Source organism: Heteronotia binoei, chromosome 4 (assembly GCF_032191835.1).
Source record: "Heteronotia binoei isolate CCM8104 ecotype False Entrance Well chromosome 4, APGP_CSIRO_Hbin_v1, whole genome shotgun sequence".
Classification (NCBI taxonomy): domain Eukaryota; kingdom Metazoa; phylum Chordata; class Lepidosauria; order Squamata; family Gekkonidae; genus Heteronotia; species Heteronotia binoei.
In genome coordinates this window covers 76,158,339-76,179,449 of record NC_083226.1, presented here as the reverse complement: position 1 = coordinate 76,179,449, position 21,111 = coordinate 76,158,339, and the positions used below count along the sequence as shown (strand labels likewise).

The 21,111-nt window shown below is 38.6% G+C and overlaps 1 protein-coding gene across 8 annotated transcripts in view; it reads left to right on the top strand.

Moving 5' to 3' along the window:
• Positions 1 to 21,111, top strand: part of AGTPBP1 (ATP/GTP binding carboxypeptidase 1) — a 135,108-nt gene that overhangs the window by 36,510 nt on the left and 77,487 nt on the right. For 7 of the 8 annotated variants that reach the window (XM_060235437.1, XM_060235429.1, XM_060235433.1 and 4 more), the window contains exons 2-5: positions 1,069 to 1,140; positions 12,635 to 12,762; positions 16,796 to 16,863; positions 17,585 to 17,648. In XM_060235437.1, the coding sequence (XP_060091420.1) occupies positions 1,109 to 1,140; positions 12,635 to 12,762; positions 16,796 to 16,863; positions 17,585 to 17,648 (292 nt within the window). In that variant the 5' untranslated portion in view covers positions 1,069 to 1,108. Of the gene's footprint in view, positions 1 to 1,068; positions 1,141 to 4,429; positions 4,563 to 12,634; positions 12,763 to 16,795; positions 16,864 to 17,584; positions 17,649 to 21,111 lie in introns of those variants that run through there. The other variant, XM_060235434.1, reaches the window with a different exon arrangement.

Sequence of the window (21,111 nt, the reverse complement as noted above, 5' to 3'; positions counted from 1 at the left end):
AAGTTAATAGAAATCGTGATGCTTGTAGTAAACGAAAGATGGCTATTCACATTTGAAACAGTCTTCTACAACCATGAAATTAATGACTATAAGCAGATTTGAATACTGAGTTAAACTTGATGTTGAAACTATTGACGAGCATAGTTAATACTTTTCTGGGGAGAAATTGCAGTGGTAATTATGGAAGTAAAGGATACTGTTTTTACTACTGCAACAACGAAACCCCTCTCAGCCCTGTGTTTCCTTAGTAGTTGCAGTCTGAGAAATGTACTATCATCCATTTGCAAAAACAAAGCTATCAACAAACATGGGAAACTTTCTGCAAAACATTTTTCCTTTTAAAACAATTATACAGTATCACAAAAGAGAAACTACAGTTGTCAAGACTTTTGGCGATGTTGTAAGTCAGTTTGAATATAAGATGAATTGCAGATGGTATGAATCTGTGATGAGTTGGCAGTCTGAAGTTGCTCCTATGAGGGCTGGTCTGCAGTTTTCACATAGCATTCCACAAGTCTTTTCTAACAAAGTTTTTATTGAAAATAAATCTTGGGATATCTTGGCTTGAATATTCTTTATGTTTAGTTATCTAAAATGAGAACAGTAAACTACAAGCAAAAGCCTTTATGTTGCCAAAAGCACAACACAACGTTTCTCATGAGTACTTCACTTTTTCCATCAATGCTCTTTTCAGGCAAATTTCATCTCCATGACTTTTCTCACAGTCACAGCAGCCTTTGCAACTAATAGATCTTCCTCTGTACCCTCTTTCTAGTTTCTTACTCCCTGCTTAACAAGAAGTCCAAGCTGTTTGTTTTCCTGCCTCTTTGGTCACAATGTTCAGGATGACTGTCAGAACCACATGACTGTTTCTTTCTCCCTTAGTTTGCACTTCCCAGGGGCAAGGCGTCATTCTCTGATGATGGTTTGGATTCTGCTGCTGCTTTTTCCAGATTTTGTCAGTCCCCAAATCAGTTATCACAAATTCTTTAACAAAGTTTACTGTATCAGTTTCTCAGGAAAAATGTGTTGGAGCATGCCCTCACATTGTTCATATTGTTTTAACAGATCACTTGAGATGTTGGTGTGAACAACTTATCTTTCCAAGATGAATAAATTAAAAACAGCATCAGAAAAAAGGTAAGAAAAGGTAAAGAGATATGTTATATTTAGGGCCACCTTTGTTGGCAAGTTTGGTTATTGAGAATGTTGTAAGTTTCAGATACCTATACTGATTACCAGAGGGGACAGCTTCCTGCTGCTGCCGCCATTTTTTTTCCTCACTCCATTATTTATATGATTAGTTAATTTGGCCATAGTCATATATTCTGTCATTCTGTCTTTCCATGCTTCTTTATTTGGACATTCCTCAACTTTCCACCATGTCTGGCAAAATTCCCAATAACATCATCTCTGGCTTCATTACAAATCTAATTTTTAAAAGTCCACCACATGTGATAGAAAGAACTGTTTGTGTCTTTACATTTCCAGCAAGTAATTCTTGTCCATCTTCAGAATGTTTTTAAACATTATATACCAACAAAAGAACATTTTATACCAATTATCTCTTAATGCCTGACAGGCAGCAAATTTAATGCCATTCGTCCACAAATTTTCCCATTGTTGAAATGTTATTTCTCATCCTAGATTCTGAGACCAATTCAGCATACACAATTTAATTTGTTCTGTTTCTGTGTCATATTGAAGTAGAAGTTTGTGGATTCTTCCCAGCAGATGATCCTTCCACTTGGTTATTATTTTTTTCAAAATCAGTTAAGTCCTCATTCTTCCTCTATAGTCTTGCATAGCTTCTTTGAGTCTTGAAGTTAGTTGCATATATATCAGCCATTTAATTTTTCCCCTTATTTTATTTTTGCCACCATTTAATTTCCCCTTGTGAGTTCAGCATATCTTGATAAATTATAAAATCATTAACTCTTCTTTAATGCTTGTCATAAAAGGCGTTAATTGGTGACATGATTGGTGAGGTCAATGGACTAATTCTTGTTTTTAGAGAGTCCTGAGTAAACATGTTGATCTGTAAGGACGTGTTTTATCTTCTTAATCCAAAGGGCATTGTGTAACCTTTTTGTCAAATCTGCCACTTCTAATTTCATAAATCTGTCATTTTTTAATCCAATCCGCAATCCAAGTCAAGCATGCTGCTTGGTAATATAGTTTTAAATTAGGTTCTGCAAGGCCTCCTCTTTTCTTCTCATCTTGTAAAACTTTAAACCTAATTTTTGGTTTCTTGCCATTCCATATACATGTATTGATTTGCTTTTACTAGTCCTTCAAAGTTTTCTATTTTATATTAATTAATCATCTGGAATAAGTTTATTTTAGGCAGTATGTTCATCTTAATTGTAGAGATTCTTCCTAATTAGGCTAAATTTAGTTTGGACCATCTCACCATATCTCTTTGTATTTTCTTCCAAACTGCCTCATAATTGAGTTCAAATAATTTATCCCTTTGATCAATTATGTTTATGCCCAAATATTTGATTGGAGCTATTGTTACTTCACATCCTGTAATTTTCTTAATGTCATCTTCTTCCTTTGTTAAAAATTTAGAAATTATTTTTGTCTTATTAATTTTGAATTCTGAGAAGCAACTGGATTTCATGACTTGTTCTATCACATGGTAAATCGTTATTTGCAGGCTAATGATTGTCATAACAACATCAATAGCTTAGCATTTCAGCTGAAATTCTTCTCCATCTCCTTTCAACCCAGTTATCAAAGAGTCTTGTCTCACATTTGCAGCAAAAACTTCCATTGCCAAAATAAACAATAAGGGAGATAATGGACAACTTTGTCTAGTTCATTTTTCAATTGAAAATCCATCTGTTAGTACTCCATTAATTAGGATTTTTGCATTTTGTTTGGAGTATATTCCATAATCTGCAGGTTTTATGGGAACTCATAACATGAATTCCCTTCCGTATTAGCATTTTGCAGGGCTTTTTTTGTAGCAGGAACTCCTTTGCATATTAGGCCATACACCCCTGATATAGCCAATCCTCCAAGAGCTTCCAGTAGGCCCTGTAATAAGAGCCCTGTAAGTTCTTGAAGGATTGGCTACATAAGAGGGATGTGGCCTAATTTTCAAAGGAGTTTCTGCTGCAAAAAATAAAAAAAAGCCCTGGCATTTTGTAATGTGTGAAGTATCCCATTCCTCTTGTTGATTTTAAACAAACTTATTTCCAAATAAATCAAGATTGGTAGCTGTGTTAGTCCGTCAGCAGCTGCAGAAAAAGTAAGGGTCCAGTATAGGGTTGCCAGGTCTGACTCAGGAAATATCTGGGGACTGTGGGGGTGGAGCCAGGAGTAAGGTTGTGAAAAGCATGATTGAACTCTAAAGGGAGTTCTGGCTAGTGTTCCCTCTAAGCTGAGTTAGTGTGAGCTATTTCACAGTTTTTTAGTCTCCAGCTCACACTTTTTTGTCTTAGCTCAGGAAAAATGCTCCCAGAGCAAACTTATTTATGCAGTAGCTCACAACTTGAATGCATGTACACGTCCTTTTGTGATTCACCTAGATTTGCAAAAACATTATTTGGCAGAGAATTTTATTACCTTTTATGGCTATTCAGACCAAATGGCCTAGCCACAGTGTTTTATGTGACCAGTTAGTTTGCCAGACTGCTTGTATTTCAGCTCACGATACCTGATCCCCTCGTCTGATGAAGTGTGCTTAAGAGAACGCACGAAAGCTTACGTTCTGAATAAAAATTGGTTGGTCTTAAAGGTGCAACTTGATTCCTGCTTTGTGCTACTGCTTCAGTCCAACACAGCTGCCCACTTGGATCTATCAGCTTGAATGTCAGTAGCTCATGAAGTAGAATTTTTGCTCACAAGACTCCACAGCTTAGAGGGAACATTGGTTCTGGCCATCACATTTAAGGGGACTTTAAATTCCTTCCCTTCATTGGAAATAATGGAGGCACCTTCTTGGGAGGTTCATAGAATTGGACCCCCTGGTCCAATTTTTTTGAAACTGGGGTGGGTTGGGTGAAGAGAGGCACTTCTTCCAAATAAGCATGCTTGTCATATCCTCTTCAATTCCACTGAGTTAAATAAAGCAATATTGCAGTTAGCTAGTATGGCATAGTTATTAAGGGACTGAAGTACAAATCAGAATGTTTTGCCAATTCAAATGGTGTCTCTAGAATCAACTCATTTGGCAAGCCACTCCCCGCCCGCCCCCATCTGCTGTATGGAAATAATACTGATTGCTGTTGTACAAAATAATGGTATATAAAGCATTTTGAGTATTTGAAAGTGTAATACATATTTGAAATATTATTATTATTTAAGCAAGGTTCTGGTTGCAGACATAAAGGAACTGTAGTTTTATGACATGAAATGGTTGCCGTGGTAACTTTCCATGATGCAGTTATGTCTGGGCTAGGTTCTAGAATTAAGTCACTGAGGAGGACATGATCAAGCTGTTGATCATGCTTAGTTTACAGCTTGTTGAAAACCATTTATAGAGGAAATAATGGGGACATAAGGCATGGTCATTGCTTCAACGCAGTCAGTATGTTTAGACCTCTTGAAAAGTGAGTAGGTCTTAACTCTGTTCACTTTTGGTGAACATTTTCTGGTGAATGAGAAAGTTATGTAAGGATGCCAATATTGAGGGTAATATTCCTTCAAATATGATTTATTGTTAATAGTGATTGATACAATTCACTTAATGTCTAGAACAGAACACATTCTTGACTATTTTCCATGAACTCTGAAATTAATTGCTGTAGACTCCATAACCATTTATTTTATATGTACCAGCTGAAAAGGTATAAGTTTCCAGATAACTCTTGCATCATCAACAACATTAAATTAAAACAGTGTTTCTTAAAGGCAGTTATCCTTAGAGCAGTGATACTTGTTCAGTGGCTCAGGAGCTGCATGCAGTTCTTTGTCATTCCACCTAAGGCTCTTCTTTGACCCTAAATATGGTGCTAGTCCCATGTTACATGAAACTGGGTAAGGACATTGGCCAGAAAGGCTTGTGGGCAATGTTCCCTCTAAGCTGAGTTAGCGAGAGCTAGCTCACAGATTTTTAGCCACCAGCTCACACATTTTTGTCTTAGCTCAGGAAGGATGACTCCAGAGCACACTAATTTATGCAGTAGCTCACAACTTTAATGCCAGTAGCTCACAAAGTAAAATTTTTGCTCACAAGAATCTGCAGCTTAGAGGGAACACTGCTTGTGGGTAGCAGGTGGCACCTTGAAACAGCAGCCAGTGGAAGGATAAGTTGTAAGCCTCCCTGAGCTGCAGGCCTCATGCCAAGAATGGGTCAGTCTTTTCCAGCAATCCCCTGCTATTCTCTCTCTGCACTCTCAAACCAGCCCTCAGGCAGCTTCAGGGAGAAGAAGCTAGCTGCAAAGGAGAGAGTAAAACCACCACCAAGCCAGCCACCTAAGAAGACAGCAAGCTAGCCAAAGTGGATTGATGGTGGTTTTATTCCCCTTTTTTCAAGGCAAGCTTGCTGTCTTTCCCATTTGTAACTCAGGTTATCACTAAGGATGCCAATCCTCAGTTGGGGGGCAAGGGATCCCCTGGTTTGGAGGCTTCCCCCCACTTCAGGGTTAGTAGAAAGCAGGGGTGAGTTTTGAATAACCCTATGGCACTGTGAGACTGGTCCCCATAGGGTATAATGGAGAATAGATTTGTGGGGCTCTGAGGAGGCTGTTTTTTGAGTTAGAGGCACAAAATTTTCAGCATAGCGTTTGGTGCCTCACCTCAGCCTCCCCCAAGTTTCAAAAGGATTGGACCATGGGATCCAATTCTAGGAGCCCCCCCATAAAAGTGCCCCATCCTCCATTATTTCCGATGGAGGAAAGGCAGCAGTCCCTTTAAATGTGATAGCCAGAATTCCCTTTGGAGTTCAGTCATACTTGTCACAGCCTTGATCCTGGCTCCACCTATAAAGTTATTTCCTGAGCTGGACCTGGCAAACCCTACTTTCTGGTATAATTCTTCAGTGATCAGGACTTTTTTTCTGGAAAAAGAGGTGCTGGAACTCTCAAGAGGGAAATGAAGGAGAAACACATGGGATTCTTTGAAACAATATTATTTTCATGTGCTATGGATTTATCTCTACTTTAATGTAGTTTTCAGACTTTAGACATGTCACTGACTTCCTCAGTTCATTTTTGGGTTTTGGTTTTGGTGCCTAACACTGAATGATTACCTTGAAGCAGCTGTGTTTTAACATACTTTGTTGGATCAAAGACTCATGCTCAGCTGGTGACCTTTTAGACTTTTTTTTTTTTGATAGCTTTGTTTCCATGAAGAGGTTCCAGAACTCCATTCCAGTGCATTCCCCCCCAGAAAAAAAGCCCTAAGAGTGGTGTAACAGACCCTTCTGTAAACAAATTCAGAGTTTTTGCCTACTCAAACTTTCCATGCATAGTAAAAAATGGGAAATTTGCCTTCTCAACTCATCAAAAAGTTTATAGGCTCCTCAGGGGAAAGATCTGGGAAGTGGAATTCCTTGGACTATTATTTCTCCCCCTGTAGTTCTTTCCAAGATATTAACTATATCTTTTAATAAAGTGTGTCGGTTCTGCCAAATGTAAAAGCAGTAAAAATAGGCTACCTATAGCAATATGAGTATCCACATATTGGGGTGGGGGTTCCCCAAGTATACAGAAACAATTATTCTGTAAATTAACAAAAAGGCCCTCTCAGTGGCCTAATAAAGACTAACTATGCTCATTGCCTTGGAATGCTGAGAGCAGAAAATGTCAGTTGTAGAAAACAGGAAGGGAAAAGCTACTCAAAGTACTGAGAGCTTCTAACATCCCAAAGGGCTGATTGGTTGGGGCGGGGGCATTGCATTTCCCAGTTTTTCCCCACCTCTTGAAAATTCTTTGCCAGCCCCCAAATATTCTCATATAGCTGACTTCATGATCACAAAGCATTTCACTGTATTTCACAAAGACAGTGAAATAAGCCTACTTGCAGACAAAGTAGGAATTTGCATATGGTGGTATTCAGAAAAAAACTGATTTTTTATTTTAGAAAGGATTGCTTGCCACCCTCCACCTTTCATATGGGCACACACAACCTGATAAAAGCTAATCATGGATGGTCATTGCCCTGGGAATATTAAGAGCTAATTTTATGGGGGGTGTAGGGAGGAAGGAAGACTGGCCTGCTAGATAACCTAATGCTGGGGTGTCAAACATGCGGCTGGGGCCAATCAGGCCCTTGGAGGGTTCTATCAGGCTCCCAAGCAACTGGCTATTGTCTGCTTCTTTCTCCCTCTCTCTTGCTTCCTTCTGCATCACAGCTTGCTTTGCCAGGCTTGCTTAATCGCACAGGAGCTACAGAGCAAAGCCTCTGTTTTCACCATTGGGTGAGGCTCCTGTCTTAGAAAGGAAGGGGGAAGGGATAGCTTGCTTTGCCAGGCTGTCTCATTCGCACTGCTGAACTATTGAGCCAAGTCTCTCTCTCTTCTATTGGCTGAGGCTCCTCACCTTCCTGGTCTCCTGGGGAAGGAAGGAAAGAGCCCAAGCTTCCTTTGCCCAATTCACTGGATCACACAGTAGAGATACAAAAAAAGCACCTTTAAGACTTATGAGTGTTACTGTTTTAAGCATGTTTTTTTTAAAAAATCTTTAATTGTGGTTTTGGGATTTTTTTGTCCTTTATAAAGTTTATCTATCCACCAACTGGCAGTACATTTTATGACTCATACACCCCAGCTCAATAACTTCATTTATACTTCATATATGTCAGATCCAGCCTTCATAGCAAATCAGTTTGATATCCCTGGCCTAATGGCTAATTATCAAGGAGAAGATTATTTATATTTGAGGAATGTTTAATGTTTCAGGTTCTTTGCAGTGATTTCTTGCAATTTGTATTTCCTATATTAAAGTACATAATAAAGTCTGGTGTGTATGTTAAGTGCTGTCAAGTCACTTACGGCCACCCTATGAATTAATGTTCTGCAAAAGTCTGTCATTAACAGCGTTACTCAGGCCTCGCAAAGTGGCTTCCTTTCTTGAGTCCATTTCATGTGGTGTCTTCAGAGGACCATCTTCCTCTTTTGCTGTTGTCTTCAACAGTAATTGGCTGATATATGGTTTTAAAATATGCACTGTATTAACTGGTGTGCCTTTTGTATAATATATTTGCTTTTGAAGCAGGAGATGCTGTGAAACTGATAGACATTTTGTGTGTACATCTCTCCCTCCCTCCACTGCTTTTCTATACTTGGAAATACATCAGCTAGCTAGGCCATTTGGTTGAAGACTAAGGACAGGTAGTTGCAGAAATAGTGTTTTTCTGAGACAGAAAATTTAAAATATTAAATAAAGCTGGACTTGAATTAAAAATCTCTTTTTCTCTGCTCTGGTTCTGAGAGAGACACTAATATAGCAGTTTAATTCTAAATGCAGAATTCGTTTCTTACTGCAGCAGAACCAAAAGCACAGCAAGGAACAGTAATCCTTCACTGACTTGACAGTATTTATTAAACTAGTGTCGTATAGTTTTGTTTTATTGCAGATAACCATATTTCATAGTGTAAAATAAACTGTCTCTTGCTATATAACACACTAGAATTGACAAGCAGAATGTTTATGGTGTCAAGTTAAGACAGTAGCCTGTTATTTTGTAAAGGTGATATAAAGGAAGCTATGAAATGATTGAAGCATCAAAAATAATGGATGAATTGTATTACTGGCCTTGTATTTTGTATGTTGTGAACAGGATTAAAGGTTGAATTACATTTTAGACACCTACAGTTAAAATGTGCTTAGGCTGCTGTAGCACCTTAGAGACCAAAAAGATTTTCAGAGTATGAAGTTTTGAGAGTCAAAGTGAGGGGCTGTGGCTCAGTGACAGAGCATCTGCTTGGTATGCAGAAGGTCCCAAGTTTAATCCCCAGCATATCCAGTTAAAGGATCTGGCAGTAGGTTATGTGAAGAACCTCCAACTCAAACCCTGGAGAGCCACTGCCAGTCTGAGTGGACAATACTGACTTTGATGGACCAACCAAGGACCTGATACAATATATAGCAGCTTCACTTGTTCGTATGTGTCTCTAAGGTGCTACTGGAGTCGAATCTAGCTATTCTTCTGCAGACCAATATGTAGGATTGCCAGATATGTGTTGGAAAAATACCTGGAGACTTTGGGGGGTAGATCCTGGAGAGGGAAGGATTTGGAGAGGGAAGGGGCCTCATGGTACAATGCCATAAAGTTCACCCTTCAAAGCAACCATTTTCTCCAGGGAACTGAACTCTACCAGGTGCAGATCAGTTGTAAAAGCAGGAGATCTCCAGGCCCCACCTGGAGTCTTGCATCCCTACCAATATGGCTACCTTTTGAATCTACAGTGAGGTGCCTGATGATCTGCAAGGGTGCTGTATTAAATTTGGTATGTATCACTCACCTAGTCTTTCATGCTGTCCAGTGAAGACAAGTTAAATATTGGCATCAAAATATCCCTAAAATTTAAAATAACAAAAATTGTAACACAAATCACAAACACTGATACATATTATCAGATCTAGATAAACATTTAATAAATAGTAATAGCAAGGCTACCTGTAGTTAAAAGCTTTTCAAAGGGAACAATGAAGTTGTGGCCATCATTTAACAGTATTTATTAGAAATTAAAGATTTATAATGTAGATACCCAATGACATACATACACACTTGGCACCATGCTAATAATAAAAGAACCTCTAATTTGATGGTAAACTTTTTGTACATGATATATAACTTTTGAAAGACTGATATACTGTAGGTGTTAGGAACTGAAAGTTAAGGACAAATCAGTGCTTGTTTTTGTTTACTGGTCATTTCTTAAAAATCAAGAACTACAAGAAGTAACCTGAAAAATAAGAATTATTAAAAATAACAGTTGTGAACTGCTATTTGTTTCTTCTGTTGGAAAATGTTAAAATGATACAATAGACAGATTCAGAAGTAATTATGAACATTTTGATACTGGTCTGAATTAAAGGTGCTGCAAGAGTGCAAATGCCTGATGTACCAACTAATGCAGGTTTAATTTGGAAACAAGAGAATGTAGCTGAAATGATGACGATCACAATTTTAGTAAGAGTTTAGAGTGCCACATACATAGCCTTTTTTTGCAAGATAGGAAGTGTTTATTAATGTCTGGAATAGACTGGGAGGGATGGTGGCTCAGTGGTAGAGTATCTGCTTGGTAAGCAGAAGGTCCCAGGTTCAATCCCTGGTATCTCCAACTAAAAAGGGTCCAGGCAAATATGTGTGAAAAACCTCAGCTTGAAACCCTGGAGAGCCGCTGCCAGTCTGAGTAGACAATACTGACTTTGATGGACCCAGGGTCTGACTCAGCGGAAGGCAGGCTCCAAATGGTGCACACACTGCCCCCCTCACTTTTTCTTGCCTGGGTCTGCCAAACCCAGACAGGCAAGAACACCAGGAGCTTCATGTGCTCACGGCCTGCCCCTCTTGCCAGGTGGCTCCCTAGGCAGCTGCCTGCCTGGCCTACTGAGATGTGCTGGCCATGGTAGGTCTCTTTTACTTCCATGAGCCAGTCATGAATTTGGAACCTGTGGTTTTTTTTTTTGCAGGTTTTGCCCCTGTTTCTAGCACAGACCACTCTAGCTGTCATAATCATATGTAAAACTACTGCTTGAATATTTAGGTATGCCAACTACAAAATTTAACAGTAAGGCTTCTGGGGAATCTTAACCTGAGAACCATAAATAAAGCTTTGTGGAGGGACACCGAGATAACAGCCTGCTGCTATCAAGATACTGGTCCTGGAACTGATATCTGTTTTGGCCAAGTGGGTTTGGAAAAATAACAAAGCAAATTAAAACAAGAGATTTCTCTTTCTGATGGCGTGAAACAGGAGCTGAAACACGTGGTTCAGTCCAGAGACTCACTCCAATTAAAATAATAATAAATTTATTTACAACAGTTAACAAAGGTTAAACATACAAGTTAGGGAATGAGGGTGTACAGAGAAACAAAAAATATAAAACAAAACTAATTAGCTCATCAATAAATAAATGAAGACAGAGGTCCTATGCGTGGGTCGCGGCGCTCTGGGAAGGGAAATAGCTCTCCCGGCCTTCGATGGTGCGCCATTGAAAGCAGCGCACCAGGTAAAGAGTCTGGGTGTTTTACTGGAGCCTTCACTATCGATGGAGGCCCAGATAGCAGCCACTGCCAAGTCAGCATTCTTCCATCTGAAGCGGGCAAGGCAGTTGGCCCCTTTCCTTGAGCGCCGGGACCTCGCAACAGTGATCCACGCAACGGTCACCTCAAGATTAGACTACTGTAATGCCCTCTACTTGGGGCTACCTCTGTGCCGGACCCAGAGATTGCAGCTAGTGCAAAACGCGGCGGCCAGGCTGTTGTTGGGACTCCCGAAACGGGAACATATACGGCCGGGGCTACGTGAACTGCACTGGCTGCCGATTATATACCGGGTCCAGTACAAAGTGTTGGTCGTTACCTTTAAAGCCTTATATGGCCGAGGACCTGTCTACCTGAGGGACCGTCTTTCCCCATATGAACCCCAGAGAGCACTGAGGTCAACGGGGAAAAACCTAATGACTATCCCTGGGCCGAAGGAAATTAAATACCAGAGTACCAGAGCACGGGCCTTTTCGATCGCGGCCCCTACCCTATGGAACCGACTCCCCGAGGAGGTGCGGGCCCTGCGGAACCTTGAACAGTTCTGCAGGGCCTGCAAGACCACTCTTTTTAAATTAGCATATTCGGACTGCTAAGAAAACCGGTTTTAATTTAATGTTTTAATGTCTTATTGTTCTATATTGTAAATCTAAGGTTTTATTTATTACTGTATGTTTTTATGGAATGTTGTTAGCCGCCCTGAGCCTGCCAAGGTGGGGGAGGGCGGGATATAAATGAAATAAATAAATAAATAACTTACTCCTATCAGCATACAGCTTCAAATAGCTGGAGAAGCATGATAAGCAGCATCTTCAGAAGTATAGCAGAGTTGAAGTCCTGGAGACCTCTGAGGATGTCTTCATCAAGGTGTTTTCAGGCATCATGCACAGCATAACCTTACGTCCTGCTTAGCTTCATGCAACTCTCTCTTGACATGTATCTCCACATCTGGTTTAAACCTGGGCCTCAGTTATAGTAACCTAGCTGTCATATGCTAATTTGCTATCATTCTTCGTCTAATCTAGAACTTGAATCTAGATTAGACCAGCTGTCATTAGATCTAGGTAGGTTACTGTCAAACTCACTTTACTTGACATTTCTCGGGTGGTATCAATTACTCACAGGGACATATACAAGCAACTGCTAACACCTGATGTTACAAATTGCCTTCAATACTTTGGTTACAATCCAGTAAATGCTTAACTATGGGTGTTGTCATTTGACATTTTAAATGGCATTAATACTTACAACATAAGACCAAATATTGAAAGACAAAATGACCAGATCAGTTTCTTGACAGCTGCACATTTGTTTCTTCTGTATGTTTTTAACATGAACCTAATATTAAAAATCTTCAGTTTATGCTATGGGTGGGTAGGGGGCAGATTCTTTCAGCAAAAATAAGCTGTTTACACTGCTTCTGTGTTTATAATACATATTATCATACATATTATTTTCTACTTTCCAGTTTAACTAACAATTCTCGGATTACAAGTTTATTGACACAACTTGAGAAGATCAATGCAGAATGTTTGGTGGAAACTGACACTGCCAGATACCTTACATCAAAGATACTCCATCTGACTCAAAGCCAAGGTAAATACATTAAATTGAAATCAACAAAAACCATGCCTTCTTAAATTTCTCTTAAAGTATTATCTTTTTAAAAGACTATCTGTCACGCATGCTATTTCTGTGTATTATTGGATTCTGATTTCTTCCTCTCTAGTCCTGACAACTGTCCTTTCTAATAGCTGCATATCAAAGCTCAACCCCCCCCCCCCCCTTCTTACTTTCTCACCTCTCTTTCCTCTTTCCCACCTCTGGGTAGCAAATGTAGAAATGCTGTAACTTTGATGATAGAGAGAAAGGAGGCGCCTCCCCCGAACAGTTCCCATTCATTGCTTATCAACAGGGACAAGAATGTATGAGACCGAGGGAAGTTTCAACTGCAAGAGAGTAGTTTTGCATAGCTGTAACAATTCACACATTCTTGTTATGTCTTGAAGCTATCTTTTCTATACTCTTTGATGTAATCCTTAAAACACCCTGCTATGAACAACTCTGTATCACTCTCAAGGAGCCGTACCTTGAGCAACAATGGATTATCAATAAACCAAGTCTTTGTATCCAACAACTGCTTGATTACTTGAAATACCGATGCTTGACACTATCTTTGCTTTCCTTTCATAGTTGATACACAGGGCAACAGGTACAGGTGTAATTCTGAAAGCTGGGTATGGTATCCAGGAGCCAATAATCTCAAAATATACATCTAGGGGAACAAGTGGAAACCAAACCATGCTGTGGTTCCAGAGTAGGTTGCAGGACCAGATCTACATGTTTTTTTGAGGGGGTCAAAATTAAAAAATGACGCCCCCTTATGGACCCATTCTGTCTTATGGGCCCATATAATAGAATGGACTCCATACCCAATTTGGCACACACACCCCCTCTGGCAGCACCTGGGGCAAGTGCCCCCTCTGCTCCCCCCTAGATCCAGCCCTAGTAGGTTGGAGAGGTTAGAGACACATGATGATGTGTGTAGAGCCTTTGTAGCTATTCATAGGATGAAGTCAGCAGGAGCATATAGGAACTTTATTTGTCTCACTTTATTTGCAGTACAAGACACTTGCATTAAAACAAGATTTAACTCATTAGCAAACTGGAAATCTTATGGTGTTGATAGTTAAAGGGAGTATTACCCTGGACTTTCAGGAAATTAATCAATTAATCAATGACAATATAAAATGGCTTGATTTCTTGCAATTTAAGAGCATCTTGAATAGAGGAATACATATATGTTTAGGTATAAGAAAATTAACAAAATTTGATGAAACTGTCAAAACCAAGAGCAACTATTTCCTAAAATGTGAAATTCTGTATAAAGAGGGTGGCAACTCAAAGCAGTGATTTCAATCCAAATGGCGAAAAGATTTGAAATATGAAATTCCAGAGGATAAATTTAAATTTATTCTTATACATAGTTTATCTGTTTCTCATTGATTTCTGGAAACTTTAATAAAGATGTGATATCAGCGGCACTTCACTACATAAAACAGCAAAAAAAATATATTACAGAAACACATGACACATGTTGCTATTGCAAATTACCAACTACAAGCTAATATTTGCATATATGGTGGATATACAGACAGGCCAAAAAATAGTTGTTATCCGTTGTTGAAATATGAAATGTAGATTATGTATGGATTTTTCCTGTTCCTCTGAGATCACCTTTTGTTAAACTGTATTTCCAAAAGTATTTTCAAAAGAATTTCAAATTATGATCTTTTGTATAATAACAGCAACTAGAATTCCCTTTGCAAAATATTGGATGTCAGATAGTATTCCACTAATAGAAGAATGGACCCTGAAACATAAAGAAACTTTTTGGTAGTCAAAGTGATATTCTTAAAAAGAGGGAAGAATATATCATAACTGAATAGCGTTTGGCAAACCTTTTTTTCAAGTGTTGCTCAGTTGATGTAATTAAGTGGAATATAAAGCTTGTAACTGAATGTTATTTCAAACATTTCTGTTAATTTATATTTCTAATATATTATGTAATATTTTTAAATATAATTTTAAAACAAATATAATAAATTACATATTAAAGTTTAACACAAAATAAAGGGGTTTAGTTTTTTGTTTTAAATATAATCTTTGTGTTTACAGATATTTAAATATAAGAATATGGTTAATATAGAGTTAAAATATATAGAGGGATATTTTTTTATTTATAATTGTACCACAAACATAATGTATTTACAGTATCAGGCTCTTCTGGTTCAGTGTTTAGATATTCTAATATTGGATACCATACAATCAGAAAATCAGATTGAGTATAATATAATTCAATAGGTTGTTTCATATTGGCTAATTCTGCCATTATATATAAATTCCAGATCTTCTATTCTATTCCGTTCCGTTCCGTTCCGTTCCGTTCCATTCCATTCCATTCCATTCTATTCTATTCTATTCTATTCTATTCTATTCTATTCTATTCTATTCTATTCTATTCTATTCTATTCTATTCTATTCTATTCTATTCTATTCTATTCTATTCTATTGTTAGGCTAGTGTCAGATTTCCATTGCTATTTTAGCTGCAAATAATAAGTGTTATTGCTTTCTGAAATGTATAAGGGGTTTTAAGATCCAATTTTAAGTTTAATGGTAGCATTTTGTAGCAGGAAAAGCCCGCTCTGTCAATTAAAGCAGGTGCAATGACAAAGGAGGCTTGAGGCGAAGTCAGGAAAACAGCCAAGCTTTATTTGATACACACATGCGGGCTCAGACCAGGGTGGGCATCTGAGCAAAGATCATTCGGGCACGCAGGCCCTATATACTTTCTACATTAGCATAGGCACTTTATTTAAGGAACTGGAGGATCACCCAAGGCCTTCAGTACTACACCCGACCATCAATTAGTTCCCTCTAGTGTAGAATCACAAACCACAAACCATCTGTTCTTTACCACAAACGGTTGCTGATTCAGCTCATGTTAACTTCTCAGTTCCTACTGCTTCCTCTTTTGCATTACAGCTTTTTGCACTTATTTTCTAGCTCTACTTGAAGCCCAAGCTAAGTATTTTATTTAGCAAGCTATGATGAGCCAATAACTAGGCAAGTTCAGACATGTCTTTATAGGCCTATCTCCATTGATCCTTGCATCCTAATACATTCTTTCCCATATATCTAGATACTCTTCCCAATATTTCCTTCTTGGCCCCCTGCCACAATTTCTTGTGTTATCAATAATTCTTATCCTGTAATGATTTCTATACAATCAATCAACCAAAAAGGTTGTATTTTAGGATGTAATCTTAATTAAGTTAAAAAATGTTTTAATAGAACTTTATTTATCTCCAGACTTGGCAAGTGGGGAGGGAACTGAGCTAACAGGCATGCCACAAGGTTAGCAAAAGGTGACTTAGAAGGAGGTCCAGGAGTCTTAGGAGTAATTTCCCAAATAAGGGAAGAGGGAGAGGTCTCCAGGCAAAGAGGTGGTATAGTAGAGGCAGTTTTAGTTTCCTTGCTGAGCTGAGTTTTCAGTCAGTTGAAATTGGATCTGTCTGCAATAAGAATTTTTTAGCAGTAAATGCTGATGTGGGCTGTAGTTCTTTCTATAGTGTGAGTGCTAGAGCAACCAGATATTTTGTACTAAACATTCTTATATTAATTTTTGAGGTATCCTAACTGATGGATCTATTGGTCAGGAGAAGCTTGATTGTCAGTTCCAGCAAGTGAGAGTAAAATAATGTGGTTAATGTGGAGTTATGTTCAATCCTGCCCCCTCTCTGATAATTCTCAAATTAAATTCAGGCCCTCATGTAATTTGCAAAGAGGAACTAGTTTGGACAACAAGTTGGGCAGAGGTGGGAATATATATGCCGGTATGGAAGCTTGATGTCAATGCTGGCATTTAAATAAATCTGCAAGGAAAAACAAACTTTCTAAAATATGGATCCATTAGTAGTGAAATTAGCTTATTGGCTTGACTTTTATAATCAGTACATGTATAGTTTTTTCTGCATCTTTTGGTATCATCCACATTTATAGTTAGTTTTGGACATAAATTTATGTGTGTGTGTGTGCACACTAAAATGTAAACCTTTAATTTTCAGAAAAAATAAAGAAGGAGATGACTGCAAAAGGTTCAACAGGCATTGAAGTTATTCTCTCAACTTTAGAGGTATTGATTTTTAAAAAATCTCTGGGACTTCCTTACACTAACCAAAGCTTGCTTCTTAATTACTCAGTTTTTGACAAGTCAGTTAACTCATTGGCTTTTTATGTTGGTAACTGAATAAAACTATTCCTTAAGTATTCTTCTACTATATTAAACAACATATTAAAGTCATACCAGAAAACCTGATCATTTGCAGTTGAGACACTGAAGATAAACGGAAAATTATTTTACTACAATAGGTATACGAGTAGAAAATGTAGGGTATGGTACAGCTAGAGTAAAGCCCTTTGAAGTCTCATTTAGGTCAGAGATAGAGACTTAATGTTTATCATGTAAAATGTTTTTGTATTTTTTCATGCCCTGACCTTGATAGGCCAGGCTAGGCAGTCTCATTAGATCTAGGAAAAGCTCAGCAGGGTTGGCCTTGGCTAATACTTGGATGGGAGACTTCCAAGAAATACCAGGGTCATGATATGGAGAAAGTCTATGGCAAATCACCTCTGAATATCTCTTGCCTTGAAAACCCTATAGGGTGGCCATAAGTCAGCTGTGACTTGACTGCCAAAAAAATACATTTCATGTCTGATTTTATTTCATGAGAGGTATTTTACAGTAATTTAAAGCAAATGTTAAACGAGCAAATTATACTTTTTGCCTTTATTGCAAATGTGCATATATATGGAAAAAGTTACAGTACGATATATGAAATCCTTATTCGTTTCAGAATACAAGAGATCTTCAGACAATTCTAAATATCATAAACATCCTGATTGAGTTGGTAGCAGTGGGTAAGTTTATATCAATTTGCAACATGCGGTGTTCGTGTTGACTTGAGGTATTTCTGGATTGTTATTTTCTCAGATAATTTGTTTAAAAAAAGTTTCTGTTTAACTTTTTCTCATTTCTAAAAGACCCCATCGCCTCTCCTTTTTCCTGCTTTCTTCTTTCCTTCTAGGGTTGCCACCTCCAGGTAGAGCCTGGAGATCTCCTGGAATTACAGTTTATCTCCTAACTGCAGAGATCAGTTCCTCTTAAGGTTGGCAGCACCAGGTTGGGAAATTCTTGGAGATTTGGGGATGGAGCCTTGAGGAGGTGAGGTTTGGGGAGGGAAGTGACCTCATCAGGGTATTATGCTGTGATGGACAGTAAATGGTTAATGCCGTTATCCAGTATGGGAACCTTGAGAGGCAGGGGATTCATATTGAATTCTTCAGTTGAGAGTATCAATTAGGAGTTGGAAGTTGATTCATATTGAATTCTTCAGTTGAGAGTATCAATTAGGAGCTGGAAGTTGACTGTTAACAGTTAACAGTGAGAGAGCAAAGCAGGCTGTGAGAGGATCAAGAATGATCCTCCTGAGTTATGGACATCTTTCAATTCTGAGAGATCAAGAAGAATCCTGAGTTAGGGACATTTATCAAGTCTGAGGGAAATAGCTCCTAGAAAACGGGGTGATCCCTAGCCAGTGGATAAGGAAGGAAACTGGAACTTGTGTGACTGTTTCTGCTTTCAACAACTTCAGTGTCTATGAGACCAAGAAGCTTATGCTTGTTTATGTAAGCAGAGACTGTCATCGCTCTTGTCAAGTTTTAAAGGCCTGTCTAAATAATAAGCAGTTACTTGTTTGTGACAAATTGTCTGGTGTTTATTCAGTGGCATAACATCCCCCTCCTCTTCTTTTTGCCATTATGGCAAACCTGTAGAGTTTTCAAGGCAAGAGATTTTTGGAGTTGTTTTTCCAGTGCCTGCCTCTGCATTGGCCCAGCTTTGTTTCTGAGATCTGACAAGTTCAGGCAAGGCTGGGACTATCCAAGTCAGAGCCCCTCCTCTATAAACAAAATTATTTTCAGTAAGTGAATAATAATAATGGCCCTAAAGTAGATTCAAGTGGGTACCCATGTTAAACTGAAGCAGTAGAACAAAGTTTGGTCTTTAAAAGTGCACTGGAGCCAAATATTGTTTCAATGACCAGAAAAAAAGCAGACAGTGGGGAAAAATATTTAATTTCACACACACATATAAAACTATGCCAATAAAAAAATTCAAATTCCAACAGATTATTCCATCATGAGAGCCAGCATGGTGAAGTGGTTAAACTGTCAGAGTAGGATCTGGAAAATCCAGGTTCAAATCTCACTTGCGCCATGGAAGCTTGTGGGGTGACCTTGGGCAGTCACATTGCTCTCAGCCTAGCACTGACCTAGATGCCCTCAGGATAGCCTGATCTTGTCAGATCTTAGAAGGTAAGCAGGGCCAGCATGGAGGCAAGCAATGGCAAACCATCTCCAAACGTCTCTTGTCTTGGAAACCCTAGCAGAGGTGTCAAACTAAATTGTGATGTGGGTCAGATCTAACATAAATGTCACTTTGTTGGGCCAGGCCATGCATGCCATAAAATGTAACACAAGGTACCAGAGATATGAACTTTATAAAGGTTTCAGATGCCAAGTGGCAATAGCAGGTGAATGACAATAGCAGGCTTGATTGGATTAGGTTTGATATGCATAAGGGTAGTATGCATGGAGATACCAGCATTAATAATGAGAAAGGAAACCTAGGTCTCAGTTCCATTCAGGATGATCAGTCCAGGAGGATGCAAAGAATAAGTGGACATAAGCAGGGCTTTTTTTTGTAGAAAAAAACCTTCAGGAACACATTTGCATATTAGGCCATACCTCCTGACACCAAGCCATCAGGAACTGTGTTCCTGCACAAAAAAAGCCCTGGACATAAGTTTGACATTAGAAACCACAACATTCAAAAACCAGTGGGGGGACATTTTAACCTTCCAGGGCATTAAGTTGCTGACCTAAGAGAAGCAGTTCTCTTACCTCCCAATTTCAAAGGGAGATTAGAAAGAAAGACTGCTGAATTGCAACTGATAATGAAGCTCAAGTCTATGGAATGCATCCTCCTAGACCTAGGTTTCCTATCTCATTACCAATGTCTGCTATTGTCATTTAGCATCTGAAATTATTCCACTCTCCAAGCTGTATGGACTAAGGGACTGACATTCTAGCTGTATCTGAAGAAATGAGGAGTGACTCACAAAAGCTCATACCCTGCTACAAATTTTGTTAGTTTTTAAGATGCTACTGGACTCTTGCTCCTTTCCACTAATAAAGATTGCAAGCTGTGCTATTAAGTTTCTTTTTTTCTTCTTCATCTGTTAGAACTAGAGAGGGGGATTTCTCCAAGTGAAATAATGTGTTGATTTCAGACTAGGCAAAATCCACTCACTGATAGTGATGATAATGAAACAATCAAAAAGCAAAGGGGAGGGAGGTGCTTAATGTGAAGAAAGGCAACCAGTGATTTGGGAGGGGAGAGAGGGAGACATGTTGAACCAGAACATATGGGATCATAAATGTATTTTTAAATACTTAGTGATCTACTTCCAGTCATTAAACAATGGAATCCAATTCAAATGTAATTCATAATCAAGATATTTTTTGAAAGAAAATAAAATCCCAGATAGGGACCGAGATATCTGATTGAAAAAACCCTTTTTGGAATGAGCCAAAATATTTTCCTTTAATTCTCCTTTCCCCTTATCTCTTTGCTACACCCCTTCTTTTTAACAAGTGTGTGTGCGATCAAGTCTCAAAGTAAGCCACGGAGCAGGGTGATCTCAATGTAAATTGTGCTTGTCAGAAGAATTCCCTTTCCCTCTGAAGCACTTTGCGTGCACACAAAAGCTTATACCTGGAATAAAACTTCGTTGGTCTTAAAGATGCCATGGAACTCTAACTTTGGGACCTTGCAATTGTTGCTCCAATATAAAACAAAAGAGAAAAGTCAAATCTTGCCAGGTATTGTCCAGTTAGTTTCTTTAGTATCATTAGTAAATTGTATTCTAGACACCTATATAGGAAACTTCTTGATTGGTTAGATCAAGAATACATACTAATGAATGAGCAGGAAGGTTTCAAAGCTGTCTGTTTCACTACAGACCAGTGCCTGATCTTGCATCATCTTGTGGAGAAGTCTTAAGCGTAATGGGGAACTTTATGCTGCCTTCATAGATGTAAAGCAACATTTGACAGTATTCTCAGGAATTGGCATTGGCTAAAGTTTGAGAACTCATCAATAGACTGTAGACCCCACAAACTTATCCACTCGCTACATAAAGGAAATTTCCTAAAAGTAAGATGTAGTCCTCAATGCCACCTCTCCAGTAAGATCCCACTTGACAAAGGAGTTAAACCGGGCTGCATCCTGGTCCCTCTAGTTTTTAACTATTACATCAAC